The sequence below is a fragment of the Oryzias latipes genome, chromosome 2 (genome assembly GCF_002234675.1).
Source record: "Oryzias latipes chromosome 2, ASM223467v1".
NCBI classification, from domain to species: domain Eukaryota; kingdom Metazoa; phylum Chordata; class Actinopteri; order Beloniformes; family Adrianichthyidae; genus Oryzias; species Oryzias latipes.
This window is the reverse complement of record NC_019860.2, coordinates 950,015-974,582: the sequence shown is the minus strand read 5'-3', so window position 1 is coordinate 974,582 and position 24,568 is coordinate 950,015. Positions and strand designations below refer to the sequence as shown.

The following is a 24,568-nucleotide window of genomic DNA, read 5'->3' as shown; positions in this document are numbered from 1 at the left end:
TCAAGAACTGCCCTTGAAAGACGGGAAGAAGTCTTAAACCCAGAAACTCTGTCTTTAACCTTTAAAAAAAACTGCTATTGGGGGTGACATTTCTTCTAGCTAGAATTTGTGTTTCTAGAACACCGTTCTATCAAAGTAAATGCTCAAAAACTTTACGGTATTTTTCAGAGCGTACGTTTCTGTGTAGTCTGGCCAGGGGTGCAACTTATATGCGATTTTTAGGAAAAAAGTTGACTATTTTCTCTCTAACGACTGGTTGTTTCCCGCTAGCAAGCACTAGAGGGCGCTGTAGGTGTGTGTACAGCGACAGCAACGCAGAAGAAGAAACGCCGTCCAAAACAAACATGGAGGAAAGTCTCATTGCCCAACTAAACTTTAGGATATTTTCCTTATTTGTTTCGAGACAATATTATTCTTGATTTTATTTTTTTCCCTCCTTGGACGAATGCGGGATGGCAAGCCGTCAAACTGGGTCACAGAGAGACGGGGAAGTACCGCTGAAAGCGCCGTCATTCCGATGTAGCTCCTATCGTTTTAGAAGGTAACGATTGCTGTAAGAAAACAACATGCCGACTTGACGTGTGTTGAAATAGGGTTCATTTTCTTCTATAGTACTTCAGAGCGACTTGTATTTGCTTTTATTCTTCTTTACCGTGCCATTTTTTTGGCTTCTGGGACTTATACTCTGAAAAATACAGGACTTAGTTACGATGTAAATTTGTGAGTTGTGTATCAGCCAATAGCAAAAACAAAGCTACGGCTTAGTTGGTTTGAGCACAAAACAATTATTGTTGATTTAAAATTAATTCAGAGAGAGGTATTGATATTTGGTAAAGCATCTTGTAACCCTTGTGCTATCCTAGGCACTTTAACGTTGGGAGTTGGGTCATCTAGACCCACTAGACAGTGCTCTGAACCTTTTTTCTTCAATGATTTGTGATCCTCACTGGTGTCCATGGATTACATGAAATCTTTCCACCTTTATCCACCTTTGTCATGGTAGGGAGAACACGTCAATGTAAGGGTCATAGGACAGCACAAGGGTTACATTCATTTTCTAACACTGTAAAATGTGCAGTGATGTGTTAATTTGGTTGTCGGTTCAAATGTTACTCTTTTAACTTTCTATTTATTTCTATTGTAGCCCCTTGGTGACCTAAAAATGAGATGTCCTCACTAAAAATTGGACAGGATTTAGGTTTTCAAATGAAGAGAAATTGATGTCATTTTGGTACCACGGAGTAGGACGATTGTGTTCAACAGATCAATATAGGCTTGATGGTCTCATCAATACAAAGATAAAGAAGAGGAAACTAAAGGAAAGTTCCTACACAGAAAATCCACCAAAACATGAAAATATAAGATCTTCTTTTAATAAAAAATCGAAAGAGAGTTTGGAACCGTGAAAGAAGCAGGAGACAGAGCTGTGGGTAGAAAAAACTCTTTATCGTCTATGAACACGTGCCGTGAACCACATTAAGAGTGATGTTAAAACCATCCAGGAATCAAACATTCCTCCAGAAAGACTTTCCTTGGAACTGAACGGGAACCGAAACAGGAAGTGGGCGCCAGAACAGCAGACGGAGAAGCCTTCACATCCGCGACCCTGGAAACACACCAGTGAGCAGAGCAGAGGATCATCTGAGGACCTGAAGACCAGGAGCTTCCATGTTTGCCTTGTATGGTCGTTTGTTCTAGATTGCAGCTATGACCAGTTTTGAATCCTTTTATGAGTTTCTTGACTCGGTCAATGTTCTGACCTGTTCTGTGCCTGTTTTCCTCAGGTGGATTCAGGATCTTAAGTCCACTTACCGTCTGTCTCTCTTCTGAGATTTCCTCAGTTTCCTTTAGTTAGTTGAGGTTCTTCCTTTGCTGTCTGGGGAACCTCACCGGCTTGAAGAACCCTCAAACACTGCAGATAAAGAACATTTTATGACTTCTCTCTACTGATTCAAACCCTGAAGTGATACATATTGCAGTTCCACCACTGACCACTAGGGGATGGAGGCACTGGCTTCCATGTTACAAACTGAGAACCTGGCTTCTAGGATATTTATGGAGCTTTAAATCTTTTACGACAACTGTGAGGAGGCAGCTTTCTGTCATGAAAATTATTTTTGATTGACAGACAGACCCAAAAGAGATTTAAATGTGACTTTCAGCATGTTGCTAGGTTGGATGTCCGGTTATGTTTCGATGTTTCGTAGACTGTGTGTTGGAAGTCTAGATAACGTTTTTCTAATGAGCTAGCGTCTTCTCAGATTCCTTATCAGACATTGCGGAAAATAGAATCCAATTTACCAAATGAAATGAGACGACTCAAAGACCAGCAACTGGGACTGTAGCTGTAGCCCCGCCCCCTGTGTTTTCATTACAGCCGCTACGCAGAGTTGTGTCTTTTCTACGTATCTGTAACTGACTTTTCACGAATGTACCACCAATCTATAACTTTTGTATTGCGTATACAGGGCACGTATTGCGTTTAGAGCTAATCATGTTCCATACCTGATTCTATTTAGATCAGGATAGAATTCTATTTAGATTTAGATTGAATAAGGGGAAGAAATGAGCCCCTTCTGCCTCAGGCTGGAGCTTAACGGTACTCCCTTCACAAAGGTGAACAGCTTTTAGCTCAAAGCGTGACTCGTCAAAAAAAGGCCTGGGTACCTGTTTGAGGCTCTGCAGGTCCTGCAGGGTCTGCTGGGCCGTGGCTCGGAGGCTGGGCTGAGCGCTGGAGGTGAGCAGGCTAACGTGAGCCCGCAGCTCCGGGTCCAGCAGGGAGGAACCCAAATGGGGGTGCGTGTACTCCTCTAGTATCAAGGACTGGAGGAGGCGCAGACAGTGGAGGCTCACCTCCCAGTGTCCACCTGACCCAGAACCACATCAGAACCACACACTGAGAGGAAGAATGTTGACGTTTTAAGCCTTAGTCACATGCACCCGTACGGGCTCTGTGGATTTTTGGGTTGTCCAGGTTCATGGAGGCTCGTGGAGAAGTAGATCGTTAGGCCATCTGAAGGGACGCCATGAGAATGGAACGTACCCTTGTTGTGCGTGTGGTAGGTTTATCAAATAGAAGTTGTCCTTACGCCACACTCTAGTCATCAGTGGGGTGCAAGAGTTAGCTCAGTAACTTCCATCTGCACCCGTACTGATGGTACGTACACACCCGGCATGCGGTGTTCACACCGGACTGTCGCTACCCAAAACTAGTGCATGTACCGTTGGTGAGAAAGGTCTCTACGATCGGTGCGACCTGTCGCCCGCAGCATGCCCGTAGAATAATTCTATGTGAACATTTTTGCTCTACGGGCTGATCGAGTGGTCCACAACCTTACATGTGTACCTTGTACAGGTTTGACCATCTTTGGCCTCCAGACACCCCGAATCCACCATGAGGACGGCTGGGGCTAAGGCTTTACCCAAAGATACATGAAACAAAAACACGTGAGGTCTTCTCACCGTTCAGCAGAGTCCAGATGAGGCGCACCAGTCCTTTGTGCCCGCTGATGACCTTCAGTCCATTGATGTTGATGCTCACGTTGTACAGAGCCATCAGCATCAAGCTACAGAACAACAACACAACCGTAACAGAAATGCAAGCACTGGAACATTCTAGAAGCCGGATGGGTACGGGTTCAGTTTCTGCCTGCAGAGCGGGGACTTTCTCAGGTTTGGATATTTTTTTTGTACTTTAACCTGTTTGTGAGTTTCTTAAAGTCCTCTGATCATCTGTGTTCCCACAACCACACGTACACTTTGAGTTTCGGGAAGAACGCAGGCTTCATCTGCTCCAGAAGTTTCATCAGAGTCTCCAGCAAGACTTGTCCCGAACTGCAGAGGAAGTCCCGCCCACAAGCTACAGCCGCTACGTCTGATTGGCGGAGAAGAAAAAGATGTCAGCTGGCATCATTGGAGAGAGGGATCCATCGTCAGGGTCTACTCACTTGTGACGGTCCCCACCAGAGCCAGCACAAACTGGTGCTCATGGGAGTTGTAGTCGTCGGATTGGTCTTTTACCTCCTCATCCAGGGACTTTACGAAGCTCTCCAGAGTCTGAGCCGAAACGCTTACAAAGGACAAAAGCTTTCCCTGCAAAGCATTGGTAAGATTACTAACTCGTCCTGCTTGAAGCTAGTTTCAGAGCGATAACTGGAGCCGGGTCAGTTTACCAGGCAACCACCAGGTGTCTAGTTACACATCAGGTCAACGCCTTTTTGACTTCAGGGATTTAGACTCAAAATCAAAGAACCTGTTCCGACTGGAATTTTGAATAACAGTATTGATTTATTTTTTCTAGGTTTGAGTTGGTCCCTTTATGTTTTTGATTGACAGGTGATTGTGAATAATCAGGTCTAGAACTGGGCGGGTTCTGTAGACGTCCACCATTGTGCATACAAGACCTTTATACGGTGCAATTTGAGCGTCTGCTGTGGCGCGATGCTATAGCGCTAGCATGTTTTGGACTGTGTGACATTTCATTCTGCACTCACGTTAAAACGGAGGCAGGGAATGCAAATTTGAAAGTAGCCTTAGAGGTGCTACAATCTGCATTTTTAACCCTTTATCACCTGAGATGTCACCGGTGACGCCTAAAAATAAACATTTTGAACTACCGTTGTTCTTTGATTGTTTATACTTTAACAACTGTGATGTCACCGGTGACGCCTAAAAACAAAAACTTTGAACTAGCGCAGTTTTTTTAACTTTTACCCTTTAACACCTGAGATGTCACCGGTGATGTCTGAAAACATAAACCCTTCTACCTACTGTAACCTATGAAACCATTTAATACCGGAGCTAGAGCGCCAGTGTTGATGTTTTTTTTTAACTATTATAACTCCTTAACTGCTTATGCAGTTGACGTAATTCCAGCACCAAAGCTGCTTTTCTCCACGTCAGAATCTGCTGTTAATACTTTGTAATTACCGACTGTAGAGTTAGTGTAGTTGTAAGATTATAAACTCTGGAGCTAATGCTTTAATGTTAGAGGGATAAGTTAATGGCTGTCACTGTCAGACTTCCAGCTTTCATGACAGATGTTTGGATAAATTCACCAAAATGATCTGATTTTTGACCAACGGAACTGGTTGCTTTCAGCAGATTTCAGGGAACCTTCTGCACTCACATCAGCCAGCCACTGCGTGACCGTGTCCTCCCTGGCCGAGCAGCTCCACAGCAGGCCGCAGGCGGCCGACCCCAGTTCCGAGCAGAAGTCAGCCTGCTGCTGCAGTTCCTCCCCGCTCTGCCACAGCTGCTCCCGCAGCAGCAGCTTCTCCTGCAAACAGAGGCGTGGTCACGGACTGCCAGAGGAGACCCTCCAGAGAGCGGGCAGACGGCCTCACCTCCCTCTCCCCCTGACATTCGGTCTGAACCGCCTCCAGCCTGGACTTCAGGTGCAAAGCCTCCAGTCGCAGGTGCTCCTGTTCCGTCGGCTCCTTCTCTGTAAACACAGACATTTGTCTGGGTTCTTACCTTCAGACAAACGTCTGTGTTTGTCTGAAGGTAAGAACCCAGAAGGTTGAAGCTAGATACAGTTTTCCTCTCTGTTCTGTCTCGTAGCAGTACTGTCACCTTCTGTTTCCAAGACGTTTGAAATGTTGCAGTTCCTCAAAAGGCCACTGAGGGCTGGCTCCATTCACTTAATCCAAACTGGTCTAGTTTCTGGAGATAATTGGATGTTTTTTTTTTTTTGCTTTATTTATTATCCCTCAAATCTGATGGAGGCCATGATTGTTTCATCTGTTTTGATTTTGTCAACAGAGTGAAGGAACCAAAGACATGGACGTCAATATAAATCTCATTGTCCAGTGACCACCTCTTCTCTGATTCCTTGATGGTCCTTTACCGCCACACGCCTACGTGGTAACACCAGAGGGCGACACCTTCACTTCCTCCCTAACTGTAAAACCAGTCAGATCAGGTCCTCGGATGACCTCTAGGTCAAGGGTGCTCATTACGTCGATTACGATCGACTGGTCGATCTTCAAGGACATTAGGGTAGATCACAGGCCGACAAAGATAAATAACAAAAAAAAAGTACAGTCATCCCCTGCCCATTCGCGTTTTAATATTCGCGCCCCGCCCATTCGCGGTTTAATATTCGCGCCCCGCCCATTCGCGGTTGGCCGCAGGTGACGTCACAAGCGTGAGACGCAGAACAGCGCTCATTCCGCGAATTTTGAGAAACGATTTACTCTGTATTTACTATAAAGTATAACGACCCCGAGTTGGACAGAGCTGCGCCCCCCTGTTTCTGCCAGTTGCTGGACCACAGCGTATGTCAATCAGCGGTGGGCTGGTGACTGGTGGATTAGAGGGGGCGGGGCCTACCTGGGTGCGCGTTGGCTGAACGTTCTCCTCCGGCTGAGTGTATGAGCAGGCTGCGCTATTTTTGTTCGAGCTGTAACCATTCTGACAAGGTCAATAAAAGCCAATAAAAGCCCTGCAGCATCTCCAGCTTCTGGAAATGAACCCAAACGGCAGAAAAAGGTTCTGACTCTGCAGAGGCTCTGGGAGTTTTAAAAAAGCGTCAATTATTCGCGGATTTTCGCTATTCGCGGGGGGGAATTACTGTACTTCTAAAAAATCCTCCAGCCAATCAAAATCCTAACCGAGAAGTACGGGACTTGATTGACATGCAGAATGGCTAATCGGACATCCTCTGATCCATACGTCACTGCACAGGCGTGTTTAAATTCACTGAGCACAAATTCTGTCTGTTATCAGAAAGTGGCTTTCTGTCCCGCGGCACGTCATGTTTCAACAAAGGTTGGGGGGTCCTTTGATCCTGTATTCAGCCGAGACCGCAGGACCAAAAGGAACAGAGAGATGGACGACCTTACCCTGTCTGCTTCATGTGTTCTATTCTAATATATGAAAGTCATATAAAACAATCATCAGCGCAATCATTAATTCCTCCTCAAACGGTTTGTCCTTCCCCGGTTTGTAAAGGTCGCCATCCACACGTCACTACCAAATCCGAGTCTCTGATTGGTCATCTGGTTTAACTACCAACACACATTCCGTGGTCACACATTTTGTATGTAGAGCCCGAAAACCGTTGTAGAAACAGAACGTTGTAGAGTTTTCAACACGGAAGCCCAAAACGCGCAATTACATAGACCTTTGATTGGAAGTGGTCGCTTGAACGCGTTTTTTCCGAGGCCGGTGAGAACGTAGCATAAGAATGGCTGGGATAGGCTCCAGCAACCCGGTAACCATAAAAGATAAAAACTTGTGAAGTGCCGTGTGAATGTGATCGCTCTGAACGCAGACGTCTATAACGCACGACTATGCGTGTTTACGTCGACTTGTGATTGAACGCTCATTTCCGAGGGCGGTGCGATTACAGCGTTACAGGAAACTGCTTCCATTCTGTTATCATCCGGTAACAGGGCAGTTCCTGTGGTGGAGGCTAGTTTTCATACGATGACGGTGGTCATGTCTGCCTTTTTTCCTGCCTGATTGCAGTCCTTCCGCTGAAACCGCTTTTTTATCATCATTAGTGCAAAACGAGCTGCCATGGCAACGGCAGCTGTTTCCTGCAAACGATTACACGCACAGGAGGAGAGCTGCTATCGGAAAACCGCCAGCCCGCCATCAAAGCTTCAGGCGGCAAACACACACACGCCTGATGGCGTGAGCGGCGCGGCGAGGCCCCCCTACTCGTCTCTGGCCCCTGGGCCCTCTGCAGCGTCTCCATCAGCTCCGCGTTCAGCACTCTGGGCAGGAACTCCCGCAGCTGCATCACCTCCGTGGTTAACTTCTCCAAATCTCGCTTCCTCACGCAGACAAAACCGTCCTGGAAGTAAAGAGGAGATCTGAAGAGTGAAACTGGGTTCAGGTGTGATGTTCAGACAGCTAACGTTTCATTTATAGAGCTCATTTTGAAAGAAAAACACCAAAAAACATCAGCTGGCGGAATAAATCGTCTGGAGTGACATTAAAGGGAACTATAATAAACATATTTATGGTGTGCAATCTTCATTAGATTAAAATAAAATTATAGAAACGGTTATATCCGCTCACTTTTAGTGAGCTTCATAAAAACAAAAAGTTAAAAAGTACAGAAAAAAAGGAAACTCTCATTTCTTTGTCTGTTTTTTGATGACAAAAGGACTGAAATTGAAGAAATTAAGATTTTTGACCAGTTTTTATTAATGCAACAGCCCCATCTGCTGGTAAAAACAGTGTAAGACAGTTTGCGGTTGGAGAACGCCGTGGTTCCTAAAGGCCGTGTCCCACAGCCAATACATACATGTAGCACATGATGCATGGATTACAATTGATTATACGTGAATATGCGTGGAAAAAGTGAGAAAAGTTGTGTTTTTTACGTGAAATGTTCATGTAGACCACCAGTGGTCTGCTGGGGGGGGTCCAGGGACACTAATAGACTCAACAAACTGATCCGAAGAGCTGGCTCTGTAATTGGTTGTAAAATGGACACATTTGACCATTTGATATAATAATAATTAGCCAGTTTAGCTCGTGCTGGTTTGCGGCGCCTTCCGTCCGTGAAACCCGGGTTCGACTCCGGGCTGCTCCCGGTTCCCTTCTCTACCTCTGCCGGTTCCAAGCCCAGTTTGAGAAGGTTGCGTCAGGAAGGGCATCCGGCGTAAAACATTGCCAAATTTACCATGCGACTTGTTCGCTGTGGCGACCCCTGATGGGAGAAGCCGAAAGTGGAAGAGCTCTAAAATAATTGTTTTAGTTTAAAACATTTCTAATTTATTTCTACTCAATTTAGATGATTTGGATTAGTGTTATTATTTAAGTTATACCATAGTCCGGGTAAATCCTCGATTCTGATTGGCTGCTGGGTGTGCATTAAAAAGTTATATACCACGGGGTAACCGCACGGTGAAAAAAGAAGTTCCAGTCACCAAGCCTAAATGTTTTGTATCACTGCGCCGGTTTCTTTAAAACAATTTTTTGCTTCATCATTTAGACAAAAACAAGCGGTAAGAGGTGAACTTTCTTTCTGAACTGATGCTTTATTCAACCCGTCGAAAGATCAGCATATATATATCACTTTATATCGGTGAGTCTTGACTGCAGCGGTGGTGCGGCGCAGATTATTTGTTATAACAAATAGTTCGCTTTTGTGAGAAAAGCGATCCAAATTGAAAAAAAAACAACAAGAATTTAGGACTAAATACTGGTTACTTCGCGTCGGACAGTTCAGGTTTCCACGGCGTGCGTTAAAAGTGATAATGCATACTTCGTCTGCCATTAACCCTTACGTAAAAGTCAACGGAATTTGAGTTGTACATGTTTTTAAAATGGCAAAAAGTGAAGACAAAAATCAAAAGTTCCTGAGAAACATTGTTCTTTCTCTGTAACATGCTAAATACTTAGTATTTTTACTCAACTGTGCGAAACTTCACATGGAATCCTGTTAGTTTTCCATGATGTCAATAAAAGAACTGATTTCAACTGTGTTTAAAAAAACCAGGTCAATAAAGTTGATGTTATTATTAATTTATATTTATAGAAAATATTCAAATAATAATACACTTGTAAAGAAAATGTTGTAAATCGTGAAACAGCTCACCTTCTTCAGCCTCCGGGGTTTCCCGCCAGAAAGAGCGGCCATCTTCCAACCAGCAGTGGAATTGCGCCCCCTAGTGGTTTGGAGGTGGATTCTTCCAGCTGTTAAAATGATTACAGATTCAAATAATCATCATTATTATTTTTAATGAAATTGGCCATATAGGTTTGTTTGCTTTGTTGCACGGGCTAGCTAAACTTTCCCAGCAGTTAGCTTGAAACGTGTCGGTGTTAAAGACACACAAAACCATTTTTCTGTCATTTACTCGATTATTAACACAGTCTACTGTTAAATATGACTTCCCCGCGCGCCCTCTTGGTCGGTGCAGTCACGTGCCTTACCGATGCGTCGCGGGAGGCTTCAGCTCAGACGGGCTGATCCGGTCCGCGCTTTGACATTTGCCGGACGTGCACTTCAGCCTACGACCGTGTGGTGCTTTCAATGACCCTCGGAGTCGACATAATCCAATCAAAAAAGGATTTTTAGCAATCTCTTCAGATGTAGACGTACCGACGAATAGGTTGCTTTAAGGTAATACATAAACGCGCATGAAATTACATGTAGCTGAGCAACAATAAATGGAAACTAAGGTTTATGTTCAAGAAATGAAAACTCTTAAAGAAAAATATTAAAATAAAGAAAGTTATTTTATTACATTCTATGTTGTTGTGTAATATGATTTGGGTTCGTTTGAGAAACAATTAAGAAATAAATAACAAGAAAACAGAGTCTCCTCTCTGCCTTTATTTAGTTTTTCCCCGTATAGATTAGAAAAATCCGACTTTCGAGCTGTGCTCAAACGCCTCCCAGCCCACCTTTCCTTTGTTTGAACGTCTGTGTCGAGGCAGACGCGCCGCAGGTCGCTCTGCCCCACGTTCTCCCATGTCTGCGGGATTATCCGCCGAGAAGTGCGGGGAGGAGGTGTTCTTCACGCAGTTTCCCGTCCACCGCGCCTGCCGGGACGGGGATGTGGGCGCCCTGGTGCCGCTGCTGCAGCAGCTGTCGCACCGGGCTCCGCTGACCGCGGAGGACTCCTACTACGGATGGACTCCCATTCACTGGGCTGCTCACTACGGACGGGTAAGCGGCTAGCTTCCAGCTCAGAGACGGACCAGGTTTAGGGGATATCTTCATCCGGAATGTTTCTATTCCGCTCAAATAAACACTCGTCTGTTGTTCTCGTGAGGTTTCTAAAGTAGAACGTGCTCGTAAATGGGTCAGATGACGTATGCAAAGTACTTTTATTGATGTTTCATCTTCACTCGCTCTCATCCGTACATTTGTTATGTCTGGACCACCTGTTGTTAATAAAGTTTTAATCATTTTTTGAAAGCAATGCGAATGCTGAGTTCTGATTGGCTCTACCTCAGCCAATCGCTGATTGAGCGCCAAATTTAAACCAGGAAGAGTTTGTATTGCTGTGAAAAAAGTTAAACAGCTGCGCCTCTTTAAGAAAATGTTTCACTTTTTATTGAAACAAAATCTAAAAATAAATTAATAAAATCAATAAAGGTTATGAAATTATATCAATAGTAGGCTTTATGGACATTTTTAAAAAATTGTATTAATTGTCTGTGTTCCCTGCTGTTTACGGCAGGTTAGCTAGTGTTGTTTTTTGCTTTTAATTTTATTTAATTAATTCATATACAAGCCAAGTTAGGGTGAGCAAACATTTGAAATGCACATAAAAAATAAAAAAAATGGGTAAGGACATGGCAAGAAGGCAAGGCAACAGTTTAAAATAACAATAGTTTTGATATATTTTTGATAAATTACTGTAGTTTTCTTGTTTTTGTTTGAAATGCAATAAGACACTTGAAACATTAGAAAAATAAATCAATTTCATCATTTCTGTTTTTTTTTTTTAAATGCGTTTCTTTCAAACTAGGTGCAAGTGTGTATTTTGTGTGTAAATAAAATGATTTGTCTATCAGGGTGGTGTCTAGTGTTTGTTCTAAAGCTGCAGAAAATGTTCTGCCTAAAGGTTAGTTACTAATTTATTGTTGCATTTTTTATCTTTTATGGGGATATTATTACTTGTCAACTCTGGGAAGTGTGGTTTGATTGCCTTGTAAAATACCATGAATATGATTAAGTGATTTGTTTAGCTGTATGCATAAAAGAACAAAGCCTGTGGTCACATGACTCACTGGTTTGTGTTCATCTTGTCTAGTAGCTCCACCCTTTTTCATATTTTATGGCATCACTTCCTGTTTTTTTTAACTCATCTTTAGAAAAAACACAATTTATTAATAAACGAATCCCAAAATGCCAAAAAAAAAAAAAAAACAAGGTTAGTGTTTTTTATTTTTGGGGTGATTTAAAACCAACGCTATTTTAACCTCAGATTGATGCAAGGGTCAAAAAACGTTTAAAAAATATATTTTTTGCATTTTTTTGTAGAATAATTTATGTTTTATTTCATCCCTTCAGAATAATTACCCAAAAAAACAACTTGTTTTTCTTTTTGTGACAATGAAAGGAAACAGAATTAAATATATTATTTCTGCTCCTTTTACTTCAAAATAAAGGCACAGGTGCACCTTTTTTTTCTCTCAACAATAAACAAAAGGAAAAAAATATGTTGGTGTACACCAACAAATGTGGATTCCTGAATTTAACTTTATAGTATACACAAAACAAACCACTGTTTTCATTGTTAATATTATTGGAATATTACATCTTTGTTCAAATAAATGATTTCAGCAACGTTACTAGCAGTGGCTGTGAGATTTTTTCATACGTAAAGGTTTCAAGTGTGTTTTATAAAATTTTTCAATCATGACTGGAATAAAAAAGAACATGTTTGGGAAGTTTTGGAGCTTTTATTTAGAGCTTGTCGAGGAAAGGAAGTAGTTTTATTGTGAGGTGTACACAACCGTGTATAAAGATACGACAGAAAGGGTCAGGGAGGTCAAACTAAAGAAGCTGGATTGAGCAGCACGCTCATTTGTCCGTCAGCCCGGAGTGCTGACCTCTGACCTCTGGAGCGGAAACACCAGAGTTGAGTTTGTTGTGAGGAACATGTGCTGCGGGTCTGTTCTTCCTCACCTGGGGGGTGAGGGTGGGGTGGGGGGGGTTGTTTGGTGTTTTTATGGTGAAGTTTTCCTTTTGAGCTGGGATCGAGCCTCACCTCCTCCTCTTCCACCTCCTCCTCCTCCTCCCACAGCTGGAGTGCGTGGTGCTCCTGGTGCAGATGGGCTGCGAGGTCAACACCACCACCAGCCGCTTTAACCAGACGCCGACGCACACGGCTGCGTTCGGAGGCCACCCCCACTGCCTGGTGTGGCTGACGCAGGCCGGCGCTGACATCAACAAGCAGGTGGGTCTTTGGGACCGCCCCCTTCCTAATCTGGTCACTCTGAAGTCCTTCATTGGCCCTGAACATCCTCAAACATCTGCTCGGCTTTGCTTTCAAAGCGGATGTTTCCACGTATTTTCAGATTTCTGATTGGACGAGGCGCCTTTATGTATTATTTTTAAATAATACATAAAGTAAGTAACACTAGATTCATTGTTACCTTTCCTGTTCTGTCTTTTCAAAATAAAACTCTACAATCCCTTTAAAGCAATATTTTTTTTTTCAGAGGAAAGGACAGTAATCCGTTTCCATTTTTTTTTAGCATTATGGGATGTATTTTTGTTAAACTGGGCCTTCCCAACATTGGTCCCCCAGAAACGCCACCTGCTAGCTGCCTCTGCTCTAAGCAGTGGGATTGGATCCCCCCAGGTTCTGTGTGATGATCAGTACCAAGTCTAGAACTGGACACCATCGCTCTGACGAGTGTCCGTCTGATTCCAGACGAGTGAATCTCTTTAAAAGCTTTTGCCGTGTCAGCAGAAAACAGCAGGTGAAGCCATCCAGCTCTGCTAAACTCTTGATGACTTAATCTCTGCTGTCTGCCGTTGCTGCTAATCCTCTGTTAGCGTGACTGAGCTAAACCCACAGGGTTCCTGCAGCGCTGCTGCTGTTCTCAAGCGACGCACACCATGTTAAGCGTGGTGTTCACACTGCACAAGCAGGGAGGGGCTTCTTCTGTTTTGTCTTTTTCTGTTCAATAGCGCATGTCTGCCACCTACAGGTCGAAGAGGCTTGTCGAAGCGCCGCAAAACGGTTGGGTCTCATTCCTAGCGTTGTCGCATTGGCGTTAACACAACGTCAGGGGAGTGGCCTTGGTTTGTCTTTACATAAAAAGCAAACGCAGACATCCCAGACATGATCACTTTTCAAACAGTTCGCCTTTCCGTGAATTAAAGGGGACGCCATCCATACGTCAACGCCAAATGCAAGTCCCTGATTGGTTGACGTTTGATCTGGTTTAAGGTCAAATGTATGTTAATGTCCCACAGCCACTACGTCCATTTTGCAAAAGTTGGTCATACATGGAAAAAGTGTGAAAAATTGTGGTCTTCACGTGAAAACTGGACCACATCAAACCACGGAAGAAGTACGAGAAAACCACACAAAGAACGAGTAAACCAACGTAGAACAAGAACCGTGTGTGATTGTTGTGCTGCTCACGCATCAATTACATCCTTTTAACGTGATACGTGCGCCGTATACATGATGTAAAAGTTACACATCGGTGGTACATACATGAAAATCCGTTGGACATACGTGGAACGGTCGTGGAAACTCACAAACATGAGCATGCATCTGGCAAAAATCACACACAATTGCGCAAGATTTGCATAATAATTGTGTATAAACTCTGTAAAACACACATAAACTGCGTAATTCTCAACCGAACAAAAATTGAACAGAAACCCTCGACGGACATCGTTGCACATCGACAAATGACAAACACAAAAAACACTTATAAATGATTACGCGGGAATCACGAAAGACCGAAATTTTATACGTGGAAACTGTGTAGAATGTCCGTAGTGTCTGTGTGACACGACCTTTAACTGGCGACACGGGTTCAGTGGGCGTGTTTTTTGGATGTCCGTAGAGGGCGAAGGAGATCATAGATGATTCCGTAGCTACGCGTGAATGCAACTTTTGGACGTTGTCGAGGACGTAGCTTTAGAAGGCGCGACGCTCTCCGGAATCTTCAGGAAGGAGTCCACGTCCTCAGGTGTACCGCGTGTCGCCTAAGCATGTGTTTGCTGTGTCTTCAGGACTGCGTGGGGGAAGCTCCCATCCACAAGGCGGCTCGCTCCGGGAGCCTGGACTGTGTCCAGGTTCTGCTGATAGCCGGCGCGGAACCACAGTGAGTACACGGGACGGAGCGCTGAAGAAATAAAGAAGTGTGGGCTGGCCAATGTTCCATCCTTTTTTTGTTTGGTTCCACGCACTGCCCTCTCAGGGTGGAACCAAACTGGACCACCTATAAAAACCCCAACCATGCTCCTGTCCACATGTGGGTGCTGTCCTCTATTCTTTTCCTTTTGGCTGCTTAATGAATCATCTGATCATCTCTGCATCGTCCTCCATGTCCTCCTCCTCTACATCCATGATCCTCCCCTTCCTGGCAACAACAGCATCGTAACTAGGCGGGTCCAAACCATCCCCATCAGAACATCTGCCAGCATCTGCTCCTCTGATGGACTCATTCCTGATCCGTTTCGTTCTTTCAAAATAAAAGCTGTGTTTGATCCTCAGCAGGGTCCAGAGGTTTCACACCTGACCGACATTTACAGAAACAAACCGGATCAGATCCAGACCCAAATATGGTGGGAACGCGGTCACAACAGACAATCCAAATACTCAACTTTAGTCTAGTCTTGTTTTGAAAACTCAACAGTTTTTTTTTCTTTGTCTTTGTGGTTTTACTTTTTTTTTTTTTTTTTTTTCAAAAAAAAAAACTAAATTTAACTAATCCTTAATCAGAAAACAAAAAGTTCAAAACTTCTAAACAGAAAACCTTTTTTTTAATGCAGTTGGGTTAAATAAAAATATAAAATTTGATCAAGTGTTGAATTTTGAAGACCTCTGATTAAAAATGTTATTTTCAACACGCTATCGTAGCATTTTTCTGACGATGGAGGACATATTAATAATTTGCATTTCTTTGTATTTTTTTTATTTAAATCGCTGTGAATCAGGAGCAGACAAAAAAAAACACTGATAGAAAAATAAACTGGGCGAGCCACAGGCTCCCTGCTCCACTCTGGAATTGGGGCGGGGTTCCTTTCTGTCAACGGTTCCACCCACATCTGGGAGACGAGTTTCTAATGAAGCCCGCTCTGCAGACACTATGTTCTAGAGCCGTTGTCCCCGCCCTTTTAAACTCCACGGACCGGTATGACGTCAGACAAAGTTTGCACGGAACAGTCTTTGAGATATGGTGAATGATTATTGTAGCAACGCTACGACGAAAGAGGAACAGAAACGTGACAACCACACTCTGAGCTTTAGTACTGACACACATAACATTGTACATCGCACAGGTGTGATCACCGCTGCTCTAGAAAACAACATCATGAAAAGACGACTGGGAACGGTTTGAAAACAGATCAAAAGAGGATGGGAGTGGGATTTTAAATAGACTTTTAAGAAAAATAAACTCAAATAATATTCATTCAAATTAAAAATCCTCCAAACCACTAACTTTTATTTAATGCAGTTGAGTTTTCAAAAATAAAAATGTCAGATTGGATCAGACCTTTCCCTTAAGTCCGTGTCACACAGCCACTACGTACATTTTGTGCATATTGCACAGATGAAAATTGGTCATAGGTGAAAATACGTGGAAAAAGTAAGAAAAGTTGTGGTTCTTTACAGGAAATTTTCACAGATGTATCGCGAATGAACCACGTTAAAATAATGGGAGAATTACCAATAAACCACGCAAAGAACGCGTTAATCAACGAAGAACAAGAACTGTGTGTGATTATTCCGCCGTTTATATGTAATTCATTAATGATTCATCTGTCAATTACGTAAATTTAACATGATCTGTGTGCCGTATACGTGATATAAAAGTTATGCATCAGTAGTTCATGCGTGAAAAGTCTGCTAGACAAACATGGAACGGGTCTTGGAAAGACACAAATTTGAGTATGCATCTCGCAAAAATGATGCACAATGCATAAGATTTACACAATAATTGTGTATAAACTATGAATAAATGCACGTGTACTGCGTAAAACTCAACCGACCAAAAGTTTTGAAGATCTCAAAACCGAATTCACGTAAAGACCCGTCGGCCGAAACCCTTGACGAACAACATCACATCGGCGGATAACTAACGCAAGAAACATTTATGAATTATCGCACATGGATCACGAAAGACCGACGTTTAATATTTGGAAAATTTTGGAAATTGTACGTAGCTACTGTGTGACCCATTTGATTGATTTGGACACGAATGTCCCTAAAATTAAGTTCCAAAATGAAAATGATCGACTCTGTAGACTTTTTTCCTAAACATTCCAGAGTCTTGTCCACATGATCACATTATTTTTTAGCTACCAACATTTTTGCTTTTTTTTTTAAAAACCATTTCTTGTGTGTAAAAGTTTATAAAAAAACTGTGAACCCCTTTGGTTGGTTGTCTCTCAAAAACTAAATGTTCTGCTCCGATTCCTCACCTCAGAGAGCCAAAAAGACATCTTTAACCCCTTCCTGCCTGGTTTGTGTCACACCATTTCAAACAGCAGTCTTCAGTGTTTTTTCTCTTCAAGACGCACAGCATGAAGGGGTTGTAATGTTAACTTGACTGAATGTTAGCCTGACTAACTATTACTGGCATGTTCAACGTCACATTTCCCATGATGCTGTTTTGTGTTTCATTCTGAAGAAAACGCATGAGTTCTGCATGTCACATGACTGGTTTCCAGTGACCTATGACCTTTCAGAAAAAGCTGAGAACCTCATGTGTTTCTGCTCAAATGTCATGCTCTGATCCTCAGACTATTCAAGAGGAGACCTGGTTGGTTTATAATTTAAAAAAGGCAAATTTATTAATAATAATCTTATTATTAATTCGATGAATTAATAATAATTCATCGAAGAGTAATGCTAGTTTTCTTCTCGTACTTGTATGTGGTTCTGTCCACGATGTTGGCATAGGCGCTGTTGATCCCGTGTGTTTTAGAAAAATTTGTATTTATCAAATTTATGAATCAAACTTGTCTGACTATAAATGCATCATCCCTTCACTGTGTCGGTAAGAAGAGGTTACTAGGCAACTGTATGGGGGAGGGGCCTACTGCTGTCTCTGAGCACAGAAACACAGATGGGCGGGGTGAGATTTGTAAACACACAGCAAACATTGCTGTCTTTAGTGGGAGTCTACTTCCCACAATTTTACTGCGGTTTATTCGACACTGCGTTCACACCGGGCTCGAAAAAACGCGTTCGTGCGGCCGCTTAAAATGAAAACTCTGAACGTGTGTAAATGTCCGTTCCACATTCAAAACTCTCCCGTCCTCCCGGCGTGGCTACACAGGTTTTTACAAACTTTTGCGGACTCTACGTACAAATTGCGCGCAATTTCAAAGTCATGACGCTAAAGCTGGATTCAGACTGGACGCATTTGGTTCACGTTAAGTAAACCAGTTTGTTTCCCCGATAATCCAGAACTAATTTTCAGTGTGAAAACACCCTCAGTTTATCGGATAGAGCTGTTAAAGAAAAGGCCTGGAACAAGATTTGTGAGACGGAAATCTAAAATGCCACGAAGCAGCCTTGTATCCAATCCGGCTTAATTCTGAATTTAGATGTTAAAGTAATCCTCTGTTTTAGACTGGGAGCAACCAACAGAATCCACTTCTAATTGTTATAATTCTCCCTTGGCATTAATAAACTGATCTATACTGCTTCAATAGGAAACAGCTTTACTTGTGCTCAGCAGCACAGACACACTTATGCATTTCACCGAGTACCGGGGGCGTTTTTTCAACACGTATTATTATTAGTTTAGACCAGTGGTTCCCAAACTGGGGGGCGCGGTGGAGTTTAGAAACAAAGGATTTGTATGTTTGTGTCAGTGTGGGGGGGGGCTCAAAAATATTCTAATCTTCAGAAAGGGGGGCCCTGCAGAAAAAGTTTGGGAACCACTGGTTTAGACTGTTTAGTTTAGTTTAGCTTAGCCATTACCTATTGAATTATATGACTTCATGTTCTTTATGATTCATTTTTATTGCACAATTACTGGTATGAGGCCCGTTGTGATAACTATTATTGTAAGTATTGTGCTGTATAAATAAATTGAATTGAATCTGGAGCACCTTATATATGGTTTAGTTCTGGTTGTGTTTACTGATGTTGATGCCATTTTTGAGGCACTCTGTGCAAATTGTCTGTCTGTTATTGTTTTTTTATGAGTTATTGAATGTTATTGTAAATACTTTGTCCAATCAAGGACTGATATTTGGTAGTGACATATGGATGCCGTCCCTTCCAACCGTTGGAAAATTAATCATGGAGGAGAAATTAATCATTGCAGTTTGTGACCGACCAGAATTGAACAACAGCGAGTGTTTTATAGAGATTCACCAGATCTGCACCGCTTTGAACGGTTGTAGTTCTTAGCAGGATTGCACAGTCCTGATCCATAACATCCGTTTTTCTTTTTGCTTTTTTGTCAACTTTAAAATAAATGTTAACCTTACAATAAACGTTTTCAACAACATAAACATTTTTAGAAGTTATTGCTGTTACACATCCGAAGCTCATTCAACTTCCTTAAAATGCTGTAGCGCAAGTGACGTAATGTTGGCGAATGCGTGGACAGATCGAGTAGCCGTTACAGATCTGGTTGCGACATTGGGCTGAAGGTGCGTTCAAGAACCCACGTTTAGCGCGTTCTTGACCTCGTGTGACATACGTCGTATGTCCATAGTTTTATAAGTACGGTAAACACGCTAATGTGGTTGTACAGTCACTGTAAGCCCAGTTCACAAAGTCTAACTGACAGACCAAAGTATCCTTGACTCTTTAGTCCCGCTTACTGCGTCTTATAGTCCAATGTGCCTTATATAACACAAGTTCCAAAAACAGTTCGGAAAAAATTTTCCAGTTCGGAAAATATGGTGCTGCATTTATCAGACTATTATTGTTGTAAACGCCAAACTATACTAAACTACATTTTGATTCTTGAACTTTTCACTAAACAGAATGTATAACAACTGATATCAACTATCAGTGTTAATGTAAAATCCAAACATAAGGAGAAACTGGAAAATAAAACCTTTTTCTGATGATGGTCAGTATGAAGTAACATTAAGAGAGCTGACATGTTATTGTCACTTAAATATCTCTATTTAGCAATAATCTCAAAAGTTTTTGCTTCTTTTTATTTAGTACGAGAGGTTGTGGTCCATCGGTTGGATCATCTGTGTCAGTGGAAACGCACCATGGGCTTTTCAGCTTTAAATCAGTGGAACACCTGCTGCATTTGAACCCACTACTGTTGTCTATTTCAATAATCTGCTGTTTTGTGTGACCAGAGGAGAACTGTAAACCCTGCTGACTTGGACAAACCAAACTGGTTCTGGTGTTTCTACAGTGTTTGAGTTGAATGCTTTTCTGGATTAATCCCAGAAAGAGGACGCAGTCCCCATTAGGCGCTGCAGAATCTACCTCTGCGCCTCTGCGAGCATCGCAGCTCTGCATCTGGCGAACTGGCGAGGTATTTCCTGAAGAGACTGCTGTTGGTGCTTAAGACAGGCCATGTCATGTGCTTAACTGCATGCCTAAAATGTAAATGTCTCCAGAAAATGTTGTCCAACTGGACGCTAAGCTGTTTACCTTGAAAATGTAATAAAAGTTACTGTAAAATTTCAACTCAGCTATGAGATAAAATACTTTAAGAATTTGTAAACAAGCTTTAAATGGAAGTAACCTATTTCAGTTTTTATTACATTTTAATTCTAGTAAACCTCGTTCACAAAAGCATCTTAACAAGTACTAACATTTGGTTTTAGTCTGAATTAACCATGACAGTATATTGTCTATGAAATATGAATAATTATACTTTTTTTTGCCCATTAAATTCAATTGGAATAGAATTGAATTTTTACTGGTCAATGTCCAAATTTCAACACCACAAACAAAACATAAGTCATACAGCAGTAAAATACAAGTAAAACATACATTATAAACTTTAAAATGTGCTATTTCTTATGTATAATAAAATATCAGCTTAGCACAGCTATTCATTTTGTGCTTTATTCAAGATTATTGTAGCTTTCGTATGCTAAAAGTTAGCCTATAACTTCAAAGATTAGTTTGTTTTAGCTAACGCTTTAGCTGCGGCAATATTGATTTATGATGTATACTAGCTGTGTTTTCATTGCACGTATGTGCATAACTTAATTGAAATTCTAGAAATGTGGAAAAAAACGTTTTTGCAATGACACTGTTTACATTAAATGATAATTATAGGAATAAACACAAACCGATAAGTCATTAAAAAACACAGATGTGAGCAGTACTTTGATACGTTTAGATTTGTGCCACGGCACTAGCGCTCATCATCATGTATCGCACGTGGGAGGGGCTACGGATTAAGTGATTTTTGAGAAATGGTGGTTTTACAGAGGAGCTGTGGATCCAACAAATTCTCGTGTTCCGCAAGTGTTTCCATTGCAGTTTTGCTAAATTTGTCAATTTAGATACGCCTTGAAAATCACCTCCCCCAAGCGCACAACCTTTTTTTTACAATAAATGCGAGTTTTTGGGGGTTTTTTTATGACGTGTTTCCATTAAGCAAATTTAAAATGGCAAATCCACTGTCAGTCAATGGAAAAGCAGCTAGTGCTAATGCTGTAGCTTATATTCTAGTTAGCTTAATGTATTACACAAAAGTGCAGTTAGTTAAACCTAATCATCGTACACGAACACGTTTCCAAATTTATAAATATTTGGGCAAAAGTTCTGATGAATTAACATGTTGGCTAACTTTAACAGTCAGCTAGTACTTGGCATAATATATTGTGGCACTGCTTTAACCAAAGTAAAGTTTTAGAAAAACACATTAGCAAACTTTGTTTGTACTTGTATGTTAATGCATGGATTTGTTGTAAAACGTGTGTGTATTGTGTGTATTATGTGTGGCATATGTGTGCGTGTATTGTGCTGATCATGTTTTAGCTAATACCTGAGCTAATTTGAATAGGTGAACTTACATTAAAGATAATAATTTAGTTAGCATGGAGTTGTGCATCACTAATGTACGGATATGTTTAAAAATGATTGATTTTAATCATGTTTAGGATTTAAAAAAGGCTAACATATTAGCACATTAGCTGTTAATGTATGATGTTTAGTCTGTTTTAACAGTAGATTAGCTTTTGACATCAAGTATTGAAATTACATATTTTTTAATGATTATTCATACTTTTAATATATATACATTTATATTCCTACATAATGTAGACCTTCAAATGTGAAGGGGTTTTTTCTTTTTTCATTTTATCAATGTAGAAAAATAAGTTTATTAAATTAAAATGATTGTATGGCAGCACAGTAAATTACTGAAATTTTGGGGGTCTTCGTTAACCTTTGAAGAATCTCACTGACTTTATGAATAACTGGCTGCATATTTAACCAAACCAGTTTAGTCTAAACAGTTGTTTTTTTTCTTGGACCGTAGCGATTAGTGGGGAGTGCAGAATAGCGTCAAGTTTGCTGAAACTCCCTGTCTCTGCTCAGTTTAAGGAACGCCAGCGGACAGACGGCGGCAGACCTGGCGCACGCCAACGGCTTCCACGATTGTTTCTGCTTCATCTCCAGAGCCCAGACCCGCCTGGGCCACCTCAGGGAACTCCACGCCCACCTGGCGCAGGGCGAAGACCGAGGGCCCGCCAGTCAGGGGCCACCTGGCAGGAAGAGGCAGCAGAACACCGTGGAAGGTCGTCACGTAAAGAAAGCAAGGCAGGCTGATGGTAAGACGACCTTCAGATGATCAGACCGGCCATCACATTCAGCAAAATTTTGTTTTTAAACCAACGTGTCATCCATCAAAAAAGTGAAGTTCATATTTAAAGTGTATTCAGCCTGATGAAGGATCTATAGACCCAAATATGTCAGAATAAACCATCAACAGCAGGAAAGGTTGTTCAAAACTCTTTAGCTTCCTTATTGAAGCTGAGTGGAGCCAGGCAAGTCCACCAGGTAGTTAGCTAGCTACCCAAGCTAACCTGTTTCCATTCATTTCAATGTAAACAATCTGACTTCACAACAGAAATGTGACTTCTTCGTCTTTTTTCTTTACCTTTGTAGTTAGATTTAATATCTGTGATGATAAATAAACGTAAAGATTTTATCTTTGGAATGACCCAAATGTGGGCGTGGCTTTAGAGCTTTGGACCTGTCGTCTGTCTGCAGGTGTATCGGAGCAGATGAAGAGCAGTGCAGGTGAGGAAGAGGAGGAGGAGGAGGGCATGAACCTGGAGCAAAGCTCTGGTGAGTCTGGACCCCCTTTTTCTGTGGTGAGGCCCTTGAAGAGCTTTAACAACGTTTGTTTCTAAACGATCTCAACTCGTTCAAAACTTTTATTTTGAAGGAGACCACACCAAAGCCACCGTGATTGGCTGTACCCCTCCTCCTACCCCTCTGTCTCCCATGCTGGGAAACGCAGAGCAAACCACCAGCGTCGCTCCACCGCTGGACAATCGGAATGCCCGGCGGGCGCACCAACCCTCAGCAGACATGTGCGGCTCGCTGCACCTGAGCGGCGCCGTCAACCACCGCTCCGACTGGTGGAGCCTGATGGAGGCGGGTGGCGGGGATCTGCTGCAGTACGGACACTTCCACGGCTTCGGAGACACGGCGGAGGACCTGAGTGACGGTGGCAAGCCATCGCCTGCGGGGACTCCCATCCTCCTCCACTGCTCCTAGCTCCTACAGGCTGGAAGAAACGATTATTTTGTCCAAAGACGGCTCCCAGTTGCCATCCTGATGTTCACTCGACTACAGTTCAGCCCACTGTTTCCTTTTGTTTTAGTGTTCTCCGGGACTGGAGGGTTTAGGTCCGTCAGGAGTTCTGTCCTTCACCAGCTGAGAAACCCCTCTCGTACCAAAGGGAACGTTTGAACCCCCCCCCCGTCTGAAGTATTGATGTTGTAGGTCAGGTTTACGCAGAGCTGTACTGTAATTCTCTCAATGCACTGAAGACCTGTGGGGGCAAGCACGCCGTCCCCAAAAACTGCCTTACAGCAACACAATGAAGCTCATTTTCTACCTGTTCCTGCTTTTTCCTGATAATAAACTAGTTTTGCATTTTCAGACAAACTCCAGTCTTCTGTTTTTCTTCAGGTTTTGGAAGATTTGCAGTCAAACGTTGACTGGTTTCGACAAAACGCTTCAAGAGGTTTTCACGTTTCACAACCACACGCAGTCATAAACGCGATTTAAGACTTGGAAGAGAGGCTTTTATTTTGATAAATCTATCGCGAAAGCAGAAATGGGTTTTCGCCATCTTTGACTGTTCCATCAAAGCTACTGACTTCACCCATTGAAAACATCTCAGTTCTTGCTGTGACTGAATGAAGTCAATTTTGTTGCCAGTTTTTTCGCAATACGCTCGCTGCCATGTTGGAGCCACACGTCGTCTGTAAGCACTGATTGGTTGGTTGAGTCAATGTTTCCATGACAACCACTCTCTCCAATCAGAGAGCAGGCTTCATGAAGTTTGAACATTAAATGTGGGGCATTTATTGAGGCATCTGATTGGTCCGTTTATAACTTGAACTACAGAAAAACCAATGATCAAGAACATGTAAAAAAATCTATATCAGATCAAGAATTCTAACCAATAGAATGAGTAATGGTTCTCTATTTCTCTTTAAAAAAAAGTCAATGGGTTTTTCCGGGTAGTTCCTGTTTGAAATGCCAAGGGGGAGGGGCCACTCAGTCAGGTTCTTGTATACAGTCAATGGTCGCCATCTACCACCAGACATATCTCCAAGCCAGTCATTTAAGATCTCCAAAGGTGAGAAGCCTTTCACAATAAGGTTCATCATCACTGTTCCAGTAAACCTTGTGACTCGATGTCTGTCACTGTTAAACCAATGGCATTCGTTTTTTTTGTGTTTTTGCAACCATAAGTCTGTTGT

The 24,568-nt window shown here is 42.3% G+C and overlaps 2 protein-coding genes across 4 annotated transcripts; one reads left to right on the top strand and one right to left on the bottom strand.

Moving 5' to 3' along the window:
• Window positions 1-1,425: 1,425 nt before the first annotated feature.
• Window positions 1,426-10,005, bottom strand: hsf2bp (heat shock transcription factor 2 binding protein). 2 transcript variants are annotated; one of them, XM_011494486.2, is made up of 11 exons: window positions 9,898-10,005; window positions 9,560-9,657; window positions 7,669-7,804; window positions 5,346-5,443; window positions 5,129-5,278; window positions 3,948-4,092; window positions 3,757-3,874; window positions 3,463-3,566; window positions 2,668-2,867; window positions 1,813-1,912; window positions 1,426-1,606 (listed from the first exon to the last, which is right to left on the bottom strand). In XM_011494486.2, the coding sequence occupies exons 2-10, from the start codon at window positions 9,599-9,601 to the stop codon at window positions 1,838-1,840; spliced, it is 1,068 nt and encodes a 355-aa protein (XP_011492788.1). In that variant the 5' UTR covers window positions 9,602-9,657; window positions 9,898-10,005; the 3' UTR covers window positions 1,426-1,606; window positions 1,813-1,837. The 2 variants fall into 2 exon arrangements, with proteins under 2 accessions (XP_011492788.1, XP_020557033.1); XM_020701374.2 differs by having other exon boundaries at window positions 9,893-9,993.
• A 333-nt stretch (window positions 10,006-10,338) lies between these two features.
• On the top strand, window positions 10,339-23,744 carry LOC101170743 (ankyrin repeat domain-containing protein 10). 2 transcript variants are annotated; one of them, XM_020701373.2, is made up of 6 exons: window positions 10,339-10,636; window positions 12,726-12,878; window positions 14,681-14,772; window positions 22,245-22,396; window positions 22,839-22,916; window positions 23,017-23,744. In XM_020701373.2, the coding sequence occupies exons 1-6, from the start codon at window positions 10,439-10,441 to the stop codon at window positions 23,349-23,351; spliced, it is 1,008 nt and encodes a 335-aa protein (XP_020557032.1). In that variant the 5' UTR covers window positions 10,339-10,438; the 3' UTR covers window positions 23,352-23,744. The 2 variants fall into 2 exon arrangements, with proteins under 2 accessions (XP_020557032.1, XP_004086066.1); XM_004086018.4 differs by having other exon boundaries at window positions 10,352-10,636; window positions 22,164-22,396.
• Window positions 23,745-24,568: the final 824 nt, after the last annotated feature.

Bases quoted from the DNA above. Each gene is read 5' to 3' on its own strand.
- LOC101170743 (XM_004086018.4), top strand. From the start codon at position 10,439: ATGTCTGCGGGATTATCCGCCGAGAAGTGCGGGGAGGAGGTGTTCTTC. The intron at 10,637-12,725 runs GTAAGCGGCTAG...CTCCTCCCACAG, and splicing joins GGGCTGCTCACTACGGACGG to CTGGAGTGCGTGGTGCTCCT. The intron at 12,879-14,680 runs GTGGGTCTTTGG...CTGTGTCTTCAG, and splicing joins GCGCTGACATCAACAAGCAG to GACTGCGTGGGGGAAGCTCC.
- hsf2bp (XM_011494486.2), bottom strand. From the start codon at position 9,601: ATGGCCGCTCTTTCTGGCGGGAAACCCCGGAGGCTGAAGAAG. The intron at 4,093-5,128 runs GTGAGTGCAGAA...AATGCTTTGCAG, and splicing joins TCACGCAGTGGCTGGCTGAT to GGAAAGCTTTTGTCCTTTGT. The intron at 2,868-3,462 runs GTGAGAAGACCT...GTTCTGGGTCAG, and splicing joins CATCTGGACTCTGCTGAACG to GTGGACACTGGGAGGTGAGC.